This window comes from Pezoporus flaviventris, unplaced genomic scaffold (assembly GCF_033815535.1).
Source record: "Pezoporus flaviventris isolate CSIRO_AGI_PZ_B2104156 unplaced genomic scaffold, CSIRO_AGI_Pfla_v1 ptg000037l, whole genome shotgun sequence".
NCBI classification, from domain to species: domain Eukaryota; kingdom Metazoa; phylum Chordata; class Aves; order Psittaciformes; family Psittacidae; genus Pezoporus; species Pezoporus flaviventris.
This window is the reverse complement of record NW_026892585.1, coordinates 6,023,775-6,038,741: the sequence shown is the minus strand read 5'-3', so window position 1 is coordinate 6,038,741 and position 14,967 is coordinate 6,023,775. Positions and strand designations below refer to the sequence as shown.

General features: G+C 47.8%; 1 protein-coding gene across 1 annotated transcript; it reads left to right on the top strand.

Moving 5' to 3' along the window:
* The first annotated feature begins 813 nt into the window (after nucleotides 1-813).
* On the top strand, nucleotides 814-7,358 carry IGFBP1 (insulin like growth factor binding protein 1). The gene is made up of 4 exons (XM_061464608.1): nucleotides 814-1,270; nucleotides 3,157-3,335; nucleotides 4,987-5,115; nucleotides 6,422-7,358. The coding sequence occupies exons 1-4, from the start codon at nucleotides 829-831 to the stop codon at nucleotides 6,551-6,553; spliced, it is 882 nt and encodes a 293-aa protein (XP_061320592.1). The 5' UTR covers nucleotides 814-828; the 3' UTR covers nucleotides 6,554-7,358.
* Nucleotides 7,359-14,967: the final 7,609 nt, after the last annotated feature.

Sequence of the window (14,967 nt, the reverse complement as noted above, 5' to 3'; positions counted from 1 at the left end):
CCGCTGTGTGAAAAGGAGAAAAGGAAATACTCCCCCCCTCCGTTCTCAGGTGATACATGAGGAGATGGGAAGGGTAACAGGACAGACAGAAAAGCCAGTATCCCACTTATTTCTGTGGTGTTTGGCAAACCCTGGTTTCCCCCAGCGCAGGACTGGTACCCCTCTCATCCCAGCAGCAGGAGGAAAACTGGGCCCAGGCATGGGGGATCCCTCCAGCTTTGGGCGTGCAGCCCCTCCCGGAGGTTAACGCAAGGACTCCTACGTGCATGTGTGCAGTGGTTACAGGGATCCTGATGGCTTTATTACCCCTGGGGCCTCCTCTTTGGTATGTCAGTGTCCTCCTAACCTGCAGCCACATGATGAAAATTAAACAAGGGCTTGCTGCATGTGTCGCTGTGGAAATACGAAGTCAGTTGGTTCAGTTTCAATGGGATTTCCCTCCTTCCCTCCCCTTTAAAAAGCATTTGTATTTCGAGCAATGGTCAAGAACAGGAGACGTTTGTGACAAGAAAGGAGAGGTGATACCCTCCGCTCCTCTTCCCCTCTGCCCGTTTCCCCTCCACCCCCCGCCACATTTTTCCTTGTTAACTGTGCTAGGGCAGAGAGGTGGGGGTGAGGGAATAAAAGCATTCCTGCATGTCTGGAGGAGAGGGGAAAAAAAAAAGATAAAGGGGGAAAAGTGAAAGGGGAGGGGAAGAGTGGTCAGGGACTTGAACCGCCAGTGAAACGATGCTTCTCCAGCCCTCCTATTCAGATAATAGTTAACTCGGGGTTAAAGATTAATAGCCAGGCCAAGCACTGTATAAATGGCCCGGCCGAGCTGCATGTATGCGAAGGGAGTCCCGCTGCTGCCCAGCCTGCCGAGTGCCCGCTGCGCGGTCCCAGCTCGTCATGGGCAGCCCGCGGGCTGTGCTGCACCGCTGCTGGCTGCCGTCCCTGCTGCTGCCCGCGCTGCTGGCCCCCGGCCCGGCCGGCGCCGCTGCCCCGCCGCCCGTGCACTGCGCGCCCTGCACCGCCGAGAAGCTCGCCCTCTGCCCGCCCGTCCGGCCCGGCTGCACCGAGACGGCGCGGCAGCCCGGCTGCGGCTGCTGCCAGACCTGCGCCCTCGGACCGGGGCAGCCCTGCGGCGTCTACACGGCGCGATGCCGGCAGGGGCTCCGCTGCCACGTCCCGGCCGGAGAGCCCCGGCCGCTCTCCGCTCTCATCCGGGGCCACGGGACGTGCCTGCCCGCCAGCGAGGCCGCGGGGATGAGCACGGCGGGCACAGCAGGTACCGCGGGGATGGGCATGGGGACAGGGCCGGGGGGTGCGACGGGAGCTTGGCTAAAGGAGAGGAGTTAGGCAGGCGTTGGGAAAACAGGGAAGCCGGGTTAGCGACTTCCAGGAAAACGTGCTCTGACCTGCGGCGAGGCGAGGCGCATCCTGGTGCACAGCCAAGGGATGTTTGGAGCTGGCTATCCCGCCACAGGCAGCGAGCAGGGAAACCCTAAGCAGCAGTGATGGGGCAATGCAGAATAATCCAAGTAAGGGTTCTGGGAAGCTGTAGACTCTGTTTTTCATAGAATCCCAGACTGGTTTGGGTTGGAAAGGACCTTAAGATCATCCGGTTCCAAACCCCTGCCATGGGAAGGGACATCTCATGCTATATAAGGTTTCTCCAAGCCCTGTCCAACCCGGCCTTGAACACTGCCAGGGATGGAGCATTCGCAACTTCCTTGGGCAGCCTGTGCCAGTGCCTCACCATTCCCACACTAAAGAGCTTCTCCCTTACATCTAACCTAAATCTCTCCTGTTTTAAGTTTTCTTTATTAGTAAACAGTAACTAGAGTAGGACAAACGTTTTGCAGACTTTGTTTATGTCTGTCTCCACAAGTCAGGATAGAGAATGGAAAGACCTGAACAGGCCTCGTGCCTGGCTTCATTTCAAGAGTAAAATGTGTCTGAAACAGTGCAGTGCTAACCAAACTATCTTTGAGCAAAAAGACATACCAAGCATCTTCTACTGTGTGATGATCAGGAACATCTTCAGTGTCACATCATAGAATCATAAATCACAGACTGGTTTGGGTTGGAAGGGACCTTGAAGATCATCCAGTTCCAACTTTCTGCTAGGGGCAGGGACACCTTCCACTGGTAGTATTGTTATTATTTTCATTATCATTACTGCTATGTTCATGCGATGGTGATTAAGGGAACTCTGTAACATTACAAAAATAACCCATTGTTGGCTCAAAATGACAAGGGCCACTGGGGCAGTGAATGGACTCTTCTTGTACTTGAGGTGGTGGGGAGGGAGAGAGAAGAGTGACTGAACGGTTTAAGCCTCCTGCAGTTAAAAAGGTCCAGTGTTTGATTTTCTTTCTCTCCACCACACCCCTTCTTTTCTTTTCATCCCTCTATTTTTTTCGCTTTCCCTCCTCAATTTTCCACCTCTATTTTTTATTAGACATTGTTAAAGGGAAAACCGGTGTTTTTTAGTCCAGTGGATGATTGTTTGCAGTTATTTAGACACATGTCAAGCTTTTATCCCATGATGAGTGTCTGCAAGAGCTTCTGTTGCTTCCAGTGGGAGAGCTCACACATGTTGAGTTAAGCATTGGTGCACAGGCCATGATCAGGCAGATCCAAACAGCTTCTGCCAATCCCTGGCTATTTGACCCACTGCAGGCCAGCCTAAGCCACTGCTGCCTCCTGTGAATTGCTACTTCTTCTTATAGGAGGCAAGGCCTGGAACAAAGTATAGGGTGCCATGGGATCAGGTCTGGACCAATTCCTCTCCTGAATAAAACCAGAAGCACATCATGCTGACAAAAAGCTAAATTCAGAACCAGTTTAACTCCACTCTTTCCTCATTTAGCACTGTGGTCAAAAATTCTGTGCATTCCTAACAGACTGGCTGCAGCTTCGTCTTTGATTTCAAAGGATCATAAAATAACCAACTTGTTAGGGAACAGCTGACGCATCCTCCTATGAATTTATGACCAAAGTTTAATCTGCTCTGCTACACATGTAATTTATTGCTCCTACAAGAGCTACTGGATCTGTTTTAGATGTTACATTTTGTTGTTGATGATGCTTCTCCTTTACCTTTTAAACTCTGATAAATGAATGCAAAAGTTCACTGAAGATGTTCACCTTAATATCATTCCTTTCCAGACTCTATCGAACCTGACGATATGCCTTTGGAAAGCACTGAAATGACACAGGATCAGCTGCTGAACTACCAGCTGATGTTTCCCATCGGTCAGGACAGATCCATCCCCTGGAATGCCATCACTGCATATGAAAACATGAAAGCAAAGAGAATATCTGAACTCAAGAAATGGAAAGAGCAGGTGGGTTTCCTTTCCAAACCTTTCAGAAACCATTCCAGAGGATGCTATTGATTCAAAATACAGAATGAGAATGTGCATGAATTCTAGCAGCAACACTGGGATGTCAGTATTTTGGGTGGCCAGCCAACAGACCTTTGGAATGCCTTTGTCAGATGCTTGAGGAACAGGCAAAAAGGCAGGGAGTGATAAAAACAAGTGTGCATCAGATGTGTCCTATAGGACTCCATGCAGAGGCTGCATCTTTCTCTGTATTTGCTACCAGATGATAACATGGGCCCTTAATTTGCAGGAGCCCATATAAAAATCTTGGACTCCTTTTGTGTTTTAGTTTAGTTAAAAAATAAAAGGCATTCGTCACTGGTCTGATGCTCAGTGAAATAAAAGAGAATCCTAACACACAGTTATTGATGAGACACCGATGCAAGCCAAGACAGTCTCACTCTGATCACAAGGAAACACTGTCAAATACATGCATGTAAAGAAACAGACAGTTCAGCCACCAAAGTAAGCTTCTGCCTTCGACACCGTGAAATCGCAGTGGGTAATGGGGGTATGGGGCCTTTGCAAGCAGGTCCAGGTTCCACTTGAGGGCACCAGAGAACCACATTTAGACCAGTCCCAGGCAGCCAGCTCGCCCAGCACCACAGAGCAGAGTTAGAGCTGGGCACCAGAGCAGCCCAGTTGCCTAATGGTCACAGACAAAATGGGGAAACAAAAAGGAAAAGCCTACTAAGCACCACCCCACCTTAAGAAGCTTCATCGCGCACCCAAAACAGGACTTACCACTGAGTTAGTTTGAACTTAGTATGAGCACTGTTAGCTCCAGTTCTGATTTTTTTAGACTTCCCCCTTCACCCAGAGCCACAGATAAGCCTGTTGGCTTGAGGAGAGCTTATGTGAGGGGCTGACACGGGAAGGTGTTGCAAAAGCAGAGAGAATGATCATTTTCACTCTGAGATGTGTTCAGTCACTTCTTCCCTTTCCCTCATTGAAACACGTTAGGCACTATTAACGCACAGCACTTGCGACTTGCAAAAGGGAGTGAACCAACTGTGAAAACAGCAAATACTGCAAACAGCTCTTCATCCCCAGCTCCTGGCGCTCTGGGTCTGTATCTGGGAGCCACAGGGGTGCTCTCTATTCTGCTTTGGCGACAGCTCTGTCCTGGACAAAAGATAACAAACATTCTGATGTTTGTTCTTGCACTGTCTATATATGTCTTGCACCTATTCTCCATACATCAACAGAGCACAGGGCCATGGCAACCCAGAAAACGTGGCTAGTCTCACGTACACCAGCCTCCTAACGTGCACCTCCCCATAATAGGAGAGATTGTACCCTCTGAGCAGTAATGTGTTTACTTAGCACAGGTTAAATTTCCTTGTGTGGCAATTTAAGGACTTAAATCCTCGTGTTTCTGAGGACAGAAAATACCTCAAAGAATAAAAACAAAGGCCTAAATGTAACACCAGAGTTTTCTGGCTGTGGTCCTACTGAAACAAGTAAAAACTCCACGCAGAGCAGCCCGGTGCACATTATATGACTAATAAACGTTTTCGGCTTTTTTTGCTGGCTTTATACTGACCATTTTCTGCTTAGCTGGTCCCTGTGTGATTTTGGTATTGATAATCTCCTTGTGGTATTCCTGCAGGGACCTTGTCAGAAGGAGCTCTACAGAGCCCTGTATAAATTGGCAAAGGCTCAGCAGAGGAGCGGAGGGGAGATTTACAAATTCTACTTGCCCAACTGCAACAAGAATGGGTTTTACCACAGCAAACAGGTACGTGCCTTTTCCCCTGTCTGCTCGCAGCTCGGGGAGCCTGACACAGCCAGCCCTTTCACAGCCCTCTGCTCCCACACTCGTGAGCCTGCAGCTGCTGGAAAAGCAGGTTGTGAAAACAGCGATCCTTGGGAGTGGGAGCAGATGGTTTGTCCTTCTTCTCTTAAAAGTGAGCCGCACGCTGTGGGCTGACAGCAGCGGAGCAGGAGGCTTTTCCATTCACAGAACAGGTGCACACAAGGCCCTTTCCAAAGTCTTTTAACCCTCTCTGCTCCCAGGCCAAACCAAGCTCCACGTACCTGACCCGCCAGCGTAGTCCCAGCTGATAGTCACAGAACTGTATCACAGGATGCAAGCAGGGTTGGAAGCACCCTCACAGGGAAGAACTTCCTAATGTCTAATCCCAGTCTCCCCTCTGTCAGCTTAAAGCCATTCCCCCTTGTCCTGTCACTACATGTCCTTGTAAAAAGTCCCTCTCCAGATATCTTGCAGGCACCTTTTAGGTGTTGGAAGCCTTCATAATATCTGCCATACTGTGTGCCAAAGATATATTTGCATATATAATCATCACTATGGAGGAAAGAGGCTTTCAGCTCCCAGGCAGTGAAAAAACTCTCTGGAGCAAAACTAACCTTCTGAATAAACTAAAAATGCTGCTTTGCACTGCCTATGGATTATGTTATGTGCTCATTTCCATTATGTTCTCAGAAAAAGCCATTGCAAGTTACACTGAGAGTAACTAAGGCTCCAGACCTCCAGCCACACCCTTGTAACCACAGGTCATGCACACAAATTTAGTAGGTCTGCATAAATCTGTGCCACCGAGACTCCTTGGTTTTGGGCACAGCACCATGGTGTGACTCGCAAACACTGTGACCTGGGATCTGATCAGGGACAAACAGAAACCTGTTCAACCCCCTCCCCTATTTGCCTCCTTGTGTGATGAGCCAGACCATCCAGTCACTGCCCTCGCCCCTACCAGCTCGTAAATTCTGCCTTCCTTTGGTTTTCACGCTGGAAGATGTTGCTGTTTTATACTGCTGCTTACCAAGGAGCGGGCAAACTCTCTTAGAGCTAAAGATGCTGTTGTGGGAGCTGAGCCTGGGTCACGGCTCCCTAACCAAGCGTGTTGGTCGGAGGCTGTGTCAGAGCAGGGGCTGCTGCATTTAGAGCACGTCTGTGCCCAGCAGGTCCCCACCTTCTGATGATCCCAGTTCTGTTCAACACCTCTACCTGCAGCACCTCACCGGTGACCTTCTGCGTACAGTTACTTACCGTGGGCTTTGCTTTGCTAATACTATTCTAGTGTGAAACTTCACTGGATGGAGAGTCTGCTGGATGCTGGTGTGTCTATCCAAAAACTGGAAGAAGAATTCCTGGATCTCCAGAAATGAAAGGAGACCCCGAATGCCAACAGTATCTCAACTCGCAGGAATAAAACTAACCACGTTCACCCACACCAGGTTTTCTGTGGGGCCTGATCTGGTCAGGAGACATTTCAGTCAGGAGCTGTTTCAATAAGGCAATTCTATGCACCTGAATTTCAGCATATGAGTAACCCCATAAAGTAGCTTTTTTTACTGCACTGGAATTACTCAGATGCTCGAGTGACAGATACGAGCAACTGCAAGATCAAGTCCTATAATCTTGTATATTTTGTTTGTATAATATTATAGATACTCATGTGTAAAGCTGTTGAATTATTTATTTCACAGTGCGTGTATTTTTGTCTGTGTGTGTTGTTACTAATTTATAGCCTCAAACACTTCATAACTTTATATGTAAATACTTAATATTATTGCTCTTAAATGTATGCATCTTATGTTGGAGGAATGTTGCTACTTAAAACTTCAAATGGCACAACTCTATTGGGAAAAACAGCTTGTAAACTTGCTTTTTTTTTTACTATGTATTTATAGACATAAAACTGAATTTAAAACCCTATCTTTCAGTAGAGAACGCGCTTAGAAACTTATTTAAAACCTGTTTTGTTTATGTATCATGTTGCTTTTGCACCTCTGTTTCAATGTCAAGCTGTTTCTTAAAAAAGAAAGTCTAACCCTTGATTATACACTGAAGCTCCTGATGGGACGGGATTTGTTTCTGTTTTCCAAACATATGCATGGGATAAATGGCAAAACATAGCGGGATCTTCTGTGCCACCTTTGACAGGTGGAAGTTGTTCACATGTTGACATTATCATGTTATTTAAGATGTGCTATTAAATAATGTCTTCTACACTGCCCCGGCCTCTTGCTCTCTGCATGCTCCCATTCAACAGCCTGACCTCAGCAGGAGAGTGCCGCAGCGGGTGGGAGCGTGGGGGAAACAGGTCCCTGGCACATCTCCCTCCTCTGGTTCCATCTACTTCCAACCTCCTGCTCCATTTTCCTGCAATGAGTTTTCTTTTGCTCTCCCCACCCCATTCCCCTTCTACTCCTGCCCTCGCCAATCCCATCTGTGCTCTGCAAGCCTTTGCCTTGGGCAAAGCAGCAGCCTCCAAGGGAAGGTGTTTAGGAAGGTTTTCTGGCTAGGAAAGCTGGATGCCTTTCTCCACAGACAAGCCCAAGGAAGCAGTATGAGTGTTTAAAAGGCAACACTGAGACCTAGAAAGAACCATTTCCTGCACAGAAAGTTAGAGATCATCAAAGTGAGGCTGGTGAAAAGCCTGGCCTTACTCTTTCTGCTGAAAGCAGACAAGAGGCTCCCCCTGGTTCGGGATGTGGTCCCTCTCCCTTCCCCGCATGTCCCTTCGACTTAGTTGTTGCAGAGAAAAAGAGAAAGCAAGTGACTGCCATGCCCGTTTCTAACTGGTTTTATCCATGGAGAATCTGGTGTGGGAATTAGCACATCCCAGGGGTAGAAACAAGCTGCAGCAACCCTGCCTGAGAAAACAGCCTGGCAGGAGGGAAACTCAGCATTAAATCCTCCTGCCGTTCGTTGGCACGAGCTTTGGGTTTTAAAAGGGCGCGGGAAGCGGCTCGTAGCAACGGCAAAGGCAAAGCATGGGGATCTCTTCTCTCTGATCCCCGTTCTGTGGCATCACACGTTGTGCTTACCCAATGTGCTGGCTGTATTTGTACGTCAGTATCAGCTGATCTGACTGGGGTCTAATAAACTGCTCCAGATTTAAAAGCACGGATAGACTACTGAGCTTCCCTGTGAAGTGTTTTGAGGTCTTCCCAAGGAAAGCACTGCAAAAGCAGTTGGTGATATTGGCATTATAAATAATTTACATCTAACCTGCCTGTAATGAGCTACAGTGAGACCCAGCTAAAACTGTGTTATACACTGCATTCACCATGTCAAAACACCTGACAATCACAGAATGATAGAATCCCAGACTGGTTTGGGTTGGAAGGGACCTTAAGGCTCATCCAGTTCCAAGGCTCTGCCATGGGCAGGGACACCTCACACTAGAGCAGGTTGCTCCAAGCCCCTGTGTCTAACCTGGCCTTGAACACTGCAGGGATGGGGCAGCCGCAGCTTCTCTGGGCACCCTGTGCCAGCGCCTCAGCACCCTCACAGGGAAGAACTTCTGCCTAAGAGCTCATCTCAGTCTCCCCTCTGGCAGGTTAAAGCCATTCCCATTGTCCTGTCCCTACAGGCCCTCATCCAAAGCCCCTCTCCGGGTTTCCTGTATTATTTAGGTATTATTTATAAAAATAATGAAGAAGCAGCAAATTTGGACAGAATCTTGGAGATCTTTTATGGAGTCCACCCAGCACTGAACATCTGTCGTTGCCAAGGGAAAACACAAATAAAGCAAGAGAAATCATATACTCACAGCTACAGCACATGCTTAACAGCACCGTTGACTGCTCTCACCCCATTGACTTGGTGCAGAGGTTTATTTCTAAACAGCAGAAATTGGTTCTTTTTGCTGGGATCATTATATATATATATATATAGGGGAAATGTTCATTGTATTGATAATTATTAAGAGCACCGTCTATTTGCAGTAGAGCAATCCAGTGAACAGCTACTCCCCATGTTTTGCAGGGGGGCAGTCTCCCATCCTAGCTGCAAGCAATGAGTTTTTAACAGGGACAAGGTTTTAGGTGAACTCTTTCCTTTAAATGTTAAGTACCAGGAGCAGAAGCTGTTCTGTCCAGCATCCCCGCACGACAGGCCAATTTCTTAGAGGCGTTTAGCTCCTTACCTCCCACTGAAAGCAACAGAGGATGGGTGCCTCCTTATCTGCAATCTGGCCTCATGTGACATCTTGCCAGGACTCACCAGGACAGGCTTCTGCTGAGCTGCTCTGGGATGGGCTGTCTGACTTGGGCCAGACTCTTCCGTATGCTGGGATTAGGACTAATGCAAGGAGGCAAGCACGCAAATTTGATCTCCCCTCTCGCAGCGCTGCCAGGAGCTTGGGATGCATTTAGGCCACAGATGCCACATGTTGTGATTTGTCCTGATTTTTCTGATCAGGCTCAGTAACAGGGTGAAAAATCAAAGCTCCGTGGTTTTCCTTTGTTTTGGTGATTTCCTTATGTTTGGGCGGTGCTTTTATTTTTGGCTTCGGTTTTGTTGGCAAGTGGCAGCTGGCAATCCTGGCTTCAGTTTCAGGGTTCCCCCTGCACCGGCAAGCCAAGCCTGGTGGGAATGAGTGGGGAAACAGGGAAGGCGCCGCAGGATGCTGTTAGCAGCTCGGTCACCAGGCGTGCAGCTGGATGTGTAAAGGGGTTGTACTGCTCCTTGCTATTTCAGCTCACCCCCTTCACACCCTCTTGCATTCCTCCTTTTCCACCTAAAAGAAAGTTAACTGGGGGCGGAAGGGCTCAGGTGAGCATCTGTAATGTCTGGTTCACATGATCTGAGAGCCCTGCCTCCCCAGTTTGTGCTTCCTCCTGCCAGGTTTGCTGCAGTAGGATCTGTTCCAGCCATGCCTCCTCCTGCCCGTGGCCTACTGCCATCTGCAGAATGCTCACAGCACAGAAATAAGGTCACTGCCCTCTGCACTTTATTTTCTACCCCGTGATTCCCCTGAAGCTGTCCAAGACAACCTACAGTCATTTGGTACGGGCTCTGCTCTGCTGAGTCAGTTCTGCTCATTGCTTTGGGAACAGCAGAGACGCGTTCATGTCCGCTGGTGCTGGCAGGAGGTGAGGGGAGAGCAAGAGAAGAGGGGTGAAGGGCAGCCAACACTAACACTGAAAGCTCATCTGCATCTCTGTCACTTTACCGTAAGAACACATGCCCTGCAAAGGCAAAACTTTGGCAGGGCACAGCTTTCTACAGACCCAGGCCAAAGCAAGATCAGACATAAAGCAAATCAAGATTTAGCCCTTTCCTTTCCCAAGCCAATATAGTCCTTTGGCCTTGCACTTGCTAATGAGAATCTTAAGCACATCACACAATTAAAAAGCAAAGAGAAGATGCATCACATCGAACTTTCTTTCCTCAAGGGAGGAAAAGTGGGGTTGAAAAGGACGGCACATAGCAGAGGCTTGTCCCAGGATTTATTGCTCTTGTGGAAAGTGCTTGGCTCCCGTCGTGTCAGACACTGTGGGAACCCCAGCAACATACTAAAACAGAGCAGGTTTTTTCTGTGAAGTCAGAACCAAAGACATTTGTTCTGCACCAGCAGCACTGAGTCTGCAGAGTTAGAAACGTTACTTTCCTACCCACATCACTGCCTTTCTACTGCAGAACAACACCAATGTCTAACCCCCATCCAACCCATCATAATAACAAAAAGGATCTATAAGTGGCTCATTCAAAGCTAGAATCTCAGCCCATGCTGCACAATGAATGGATAAGTCCTATCTCTATCTTCAGACACCACCTTTGAAGTGGGTCTACTGTTCCTCGGCTGTCATTGCACTGATAAACCAGCAGCCTAAACAGCCTCCCCAGACTGCACTAACAACAGGTCCCAGGCTTTCTATTTGCCAACACATTTCGTATTTATGGCCCAATTATTTTGTGTACTTCTTGTACATTGCACCAAGAACCAGGCAGGGATTCACACAGAAAAGCGGGGTGTGAGCATCTTAACAAACAATTGTGTTTGTTAAGGCACATTTGCATTCTTTAAGACTTGGGTAGATGCTATATAGTAGCAGCAGCAGGGCTGGGGCAAGTGGAGGGCTTCTCTTACTGATGTGCCAGTCCGTATTACCTAGTCACATTTAGATAAAGGTGGGATGGGGCAAGGAAGGAGAGGGTCTCCTGGGAGCACAGCCGTTACTTCTGCGCTACCAGAAAGTACCAAAGCCAACAGCAGTGCAGCAGGAGCCCAGGCGTACCAGCACTTGCACTGTGAGCAGCAAAAGCCGCTCTGACCATAGCTGTCAGCAAAGAAGGGCTTTGGTCCCTCCTGTCCTTCTACCTTGACCTACCTTCTCCCCAGGGTGCAAAGTTCAGCTGCACGTAAGCTGCTGTGAGGGCCCCAGGAGAGGGGCAGCTTCCAGCGGGAGGGATGTGGGAGCGAGGGCGCTGGTGGATGTTTTAGTGGGGTCGAATGAACAGCTCTAAACTTAACCTGGTACAGATCTGCTGCTTCATTCTGCAGAGGTTCCTGCTCGCCTTTCCAGACTCCACGTTGGATTACAACCTCTGAGAGGCTGTGTGTGCAGCCCAGCAGAGACCAGGGCACACAGGGGAAGACAGGGCTGCAGACACACATGGCTCCTTGCAGCTCCTTTATGAACCATGTTTCCCAGCAGGGACAGTGCCTGGTCAGTGGGCGCAGCTATTGCAGCAGAGGCTCCCTGCCGCATTTCTGCTGTGCAAGAACACGACGCAGTTTGCCTCTTGCTCCCAGGCTTCTCCAACTGCTGTTAAGCTAACAAAGAGCAGCCCGTTCGTGCCGACACCGAGGGTTTTAATTGCATACTGATGCCAGGAGTGACGTGTAACTTTTGTCTCTCGCGCTGACGGTGCTTTGTAGTTCAGCAGGCTGATGTGTAGGTGCTGAGGCTCCTTGGAAAAGCACCTTAGTGTGGGATGTCCCTAGGCCTAGAGCAAAAGGAGTCATCGTCTTCTTTCATATTTTGTCTTTGCCTGTGGCTTCTGTTTATTGCTGCTTCGGCAGCTGAGCCCTCACCGTTTAGCCCCAGCAAGGCAACAGAAAAAGAAGAGCAGCAACATGCCACTGGTAGCAGGATAATAGCCGTCGAAATGCATGGCAGGATCTGAGGGCTGAAGGCACCCCTGTCATAAGGCAGTAATCAACTTTTGGAGCTCAGTCACTTAGGTCTTTTTTACTGCGTGCAAGTTACGTGATACACAGCAGATAGAGGAAACAAGTCTTCACCTTGAATATTCTCTGTGTGGCATAAGCAGGCAAAAACAGCCTCTGCTCTGCAGTTGCAGGGAGTGAGGGAAATGCACAATCAGCCTGGCTCTTGTAAGCAAGCCCCTTCCCTACCCCGCTTTTGGAAGGCCTTAACCACCCGTGGCTGCGGGAACCAGCAGTGATGGTTTTTTCAGCTTCACAGATTTTTCTGAGGAAATCTCAGCTGCTCTCTGCAGCAATAACTTTGTGCCTTTCCCTCCATCCCCACTCATGGGGAGAGCAGTGGGGGGAAATTAGCCATGACAGAGAAAGGCTCTTAAGGAATTTGTATAGGTCAGCAGAAGCGGAAAGCCAGGATGCGTACTGCAGCAGGACATGCATTCTGCAAGGATAAACAGCATTACCCTTTGCTTCTGCTAATACCTGGCCTCCAGGTTTTTTTTCAGCTGCAACTTTCAGCCTTGAAGTCATTTGCACTTTTTAATTCAGGGAAATGGCAGAAGGGAAGGTTTTTGCGACAGAATTTTCTCTAAGGCTGCTGTCTGCTTCTGCAGCAGCAACATCTGAACTGGAAGAAGTCATACATAAAATGCAGAGTTTAAAAACTAAAACTTCTTCTGATGAAAACTAAATTGCACTACTGGCCATTTTAATGATTTTTTAGCAGAAGAAGATGCAATAACTTCTCAAGGAATGCATTGTATAATGTAGATAATCCCATACGCTGGAACTCCGGCCACCAAGCTACCACATCCTGACAGGTTCATAGGATCACAGGGTGGTTGAGGTTGGAAAGGACCTCTGGAGGTCACCCAGCCCAACCTCCTTGCTCAAGCAGGGCCACCTAGAACAGCTGCCCAGGAACATGTTCAGATGCTTTTTAGTATCTCCAAGGATGGAGAATCCAAAATCAAAAGAAGGTTAAATACTTTCCACTTGGAAGAATATACCCAGGTAGGTCCATTGGACATACCAAAACCCTGCCCACTTGCAGGTGAAGGCATTATGGATGCTGAACACAAAAAGCTTGCTCTTGGAATACTCTGATTATCTTTTGGGATCTTATTTTTCGGTATCTCAGGGGAAAAAAATAAGAGGGAGTGGGGGAACAGAAAGGGTCCTTTCTAACGTAGGAATCAAACATATTCTTGAGATAGGAATTACCAGATGTGAAGAGTTCCTAAAAGAGCAGCAGGAGCATGTACAGAACAGCTACCTATATAAACATTTCATTGAATAAACATTGAATACCAGTATGCTTTGGCATCCAGGAAAATTGCTCAGCACTTCTCATACTTGAAACGTAATTCCTATTGCTACTACGTAAAACCTCTGTGGAGCCATCCTTGCTTACCCAGTTTTTGAGACTGACTAGAGATACCAAAAAATGATTTCCCAAAAGGTTTGTAAAGCCTTTCCTTACATTTAGGGCTCCATTCAAGAAGAATTATGCTGTGTTTAGGTTTCTCTGGAATTTAGTCATAGAAAGTTCAGACTGTACTAAAAACTAATTAATTCCGTGGTTTTGGTATTCATTGAAGCCTCCTTCCTTGTGCACAAATGGCTAACATTATGCCCTGAAGGGCGTTCATGCCAAAAAGGTGGAAAGGGATATTCTGAGCTCTAAAGACTTCAGCACAGTGGTCTATTAAAAAAAGGAACTTTCTCAAATAGTTTGAAAGATAATAGAGCTGCCTGCAGGCAGCTTTAACACGCATCCGGGTCAATTATAGGGATTTATGCAACGATTTATTACACTGGTTAAAATAAATACTTACCACATCAATGGGGGCCCATATGGTACCCATGTAGAATCTAGAGATGAAATACGCTCAAAAAGAAATGAGCAACTTTTGCAGTGCACGCAGCAAACCTTCCTAGTGCCTTCCCATGCAAATGCTTGATGTGTAACTAAGGTCAGCAGTTAGAAGGGTGTTTTCTGAGACTTCATCGTATTCACCCAGATCACCCCAGACTCTTGAGTTTGTTAAAAGTAAGACAAAAGCTGGTAAATGGTCACTTAAAAACAAACCATCTGAGCTGAAGGCAAGTGAAAGCACTAAAAGAGGAGGTGCTTTTCTAATGCATTGGTTCCATCCTGCCACCAAACACACAAGCCCTGCATTCATTGCAGCTCTTGGCAGGTAACATTTCTAACCTGTGCACGGAGAGTGATCTTCCCTTCTACTGGTAGTGACCCACACATTTGCTTCGTGCTGCCCACATTCTGCTGCTTCCAGGTAGACCACAAACATTCCTCTTTGAGTTGCAGCCTGGCTCCCAGAGCCATGAGAAAAATCTCTGAATGAGGAGTAACTTGTCCATTGAATTGAACCCTTGTCTTCCGAGGAACAGGAATGTGAAAAAAAGCCACCACTGATTCTCTTCATTTTAAAGAGTGAATTATTTTGGGGGGGGGGGGGGGGGGGGGGGGGGAGGGCCGAACGTTATTTTGCGTTTCATACCAAGAATGCCAGCTGCCAGGAACATCAGATAGACAACTGCGCGTATGCAGGCCTAGTGCAAACAACTGCGCTCGTAAAAAGTATTTAAAGGCAACTTCTGAAAAAAAAAACAACCCTTTAAATTACAGGTGAGATTTT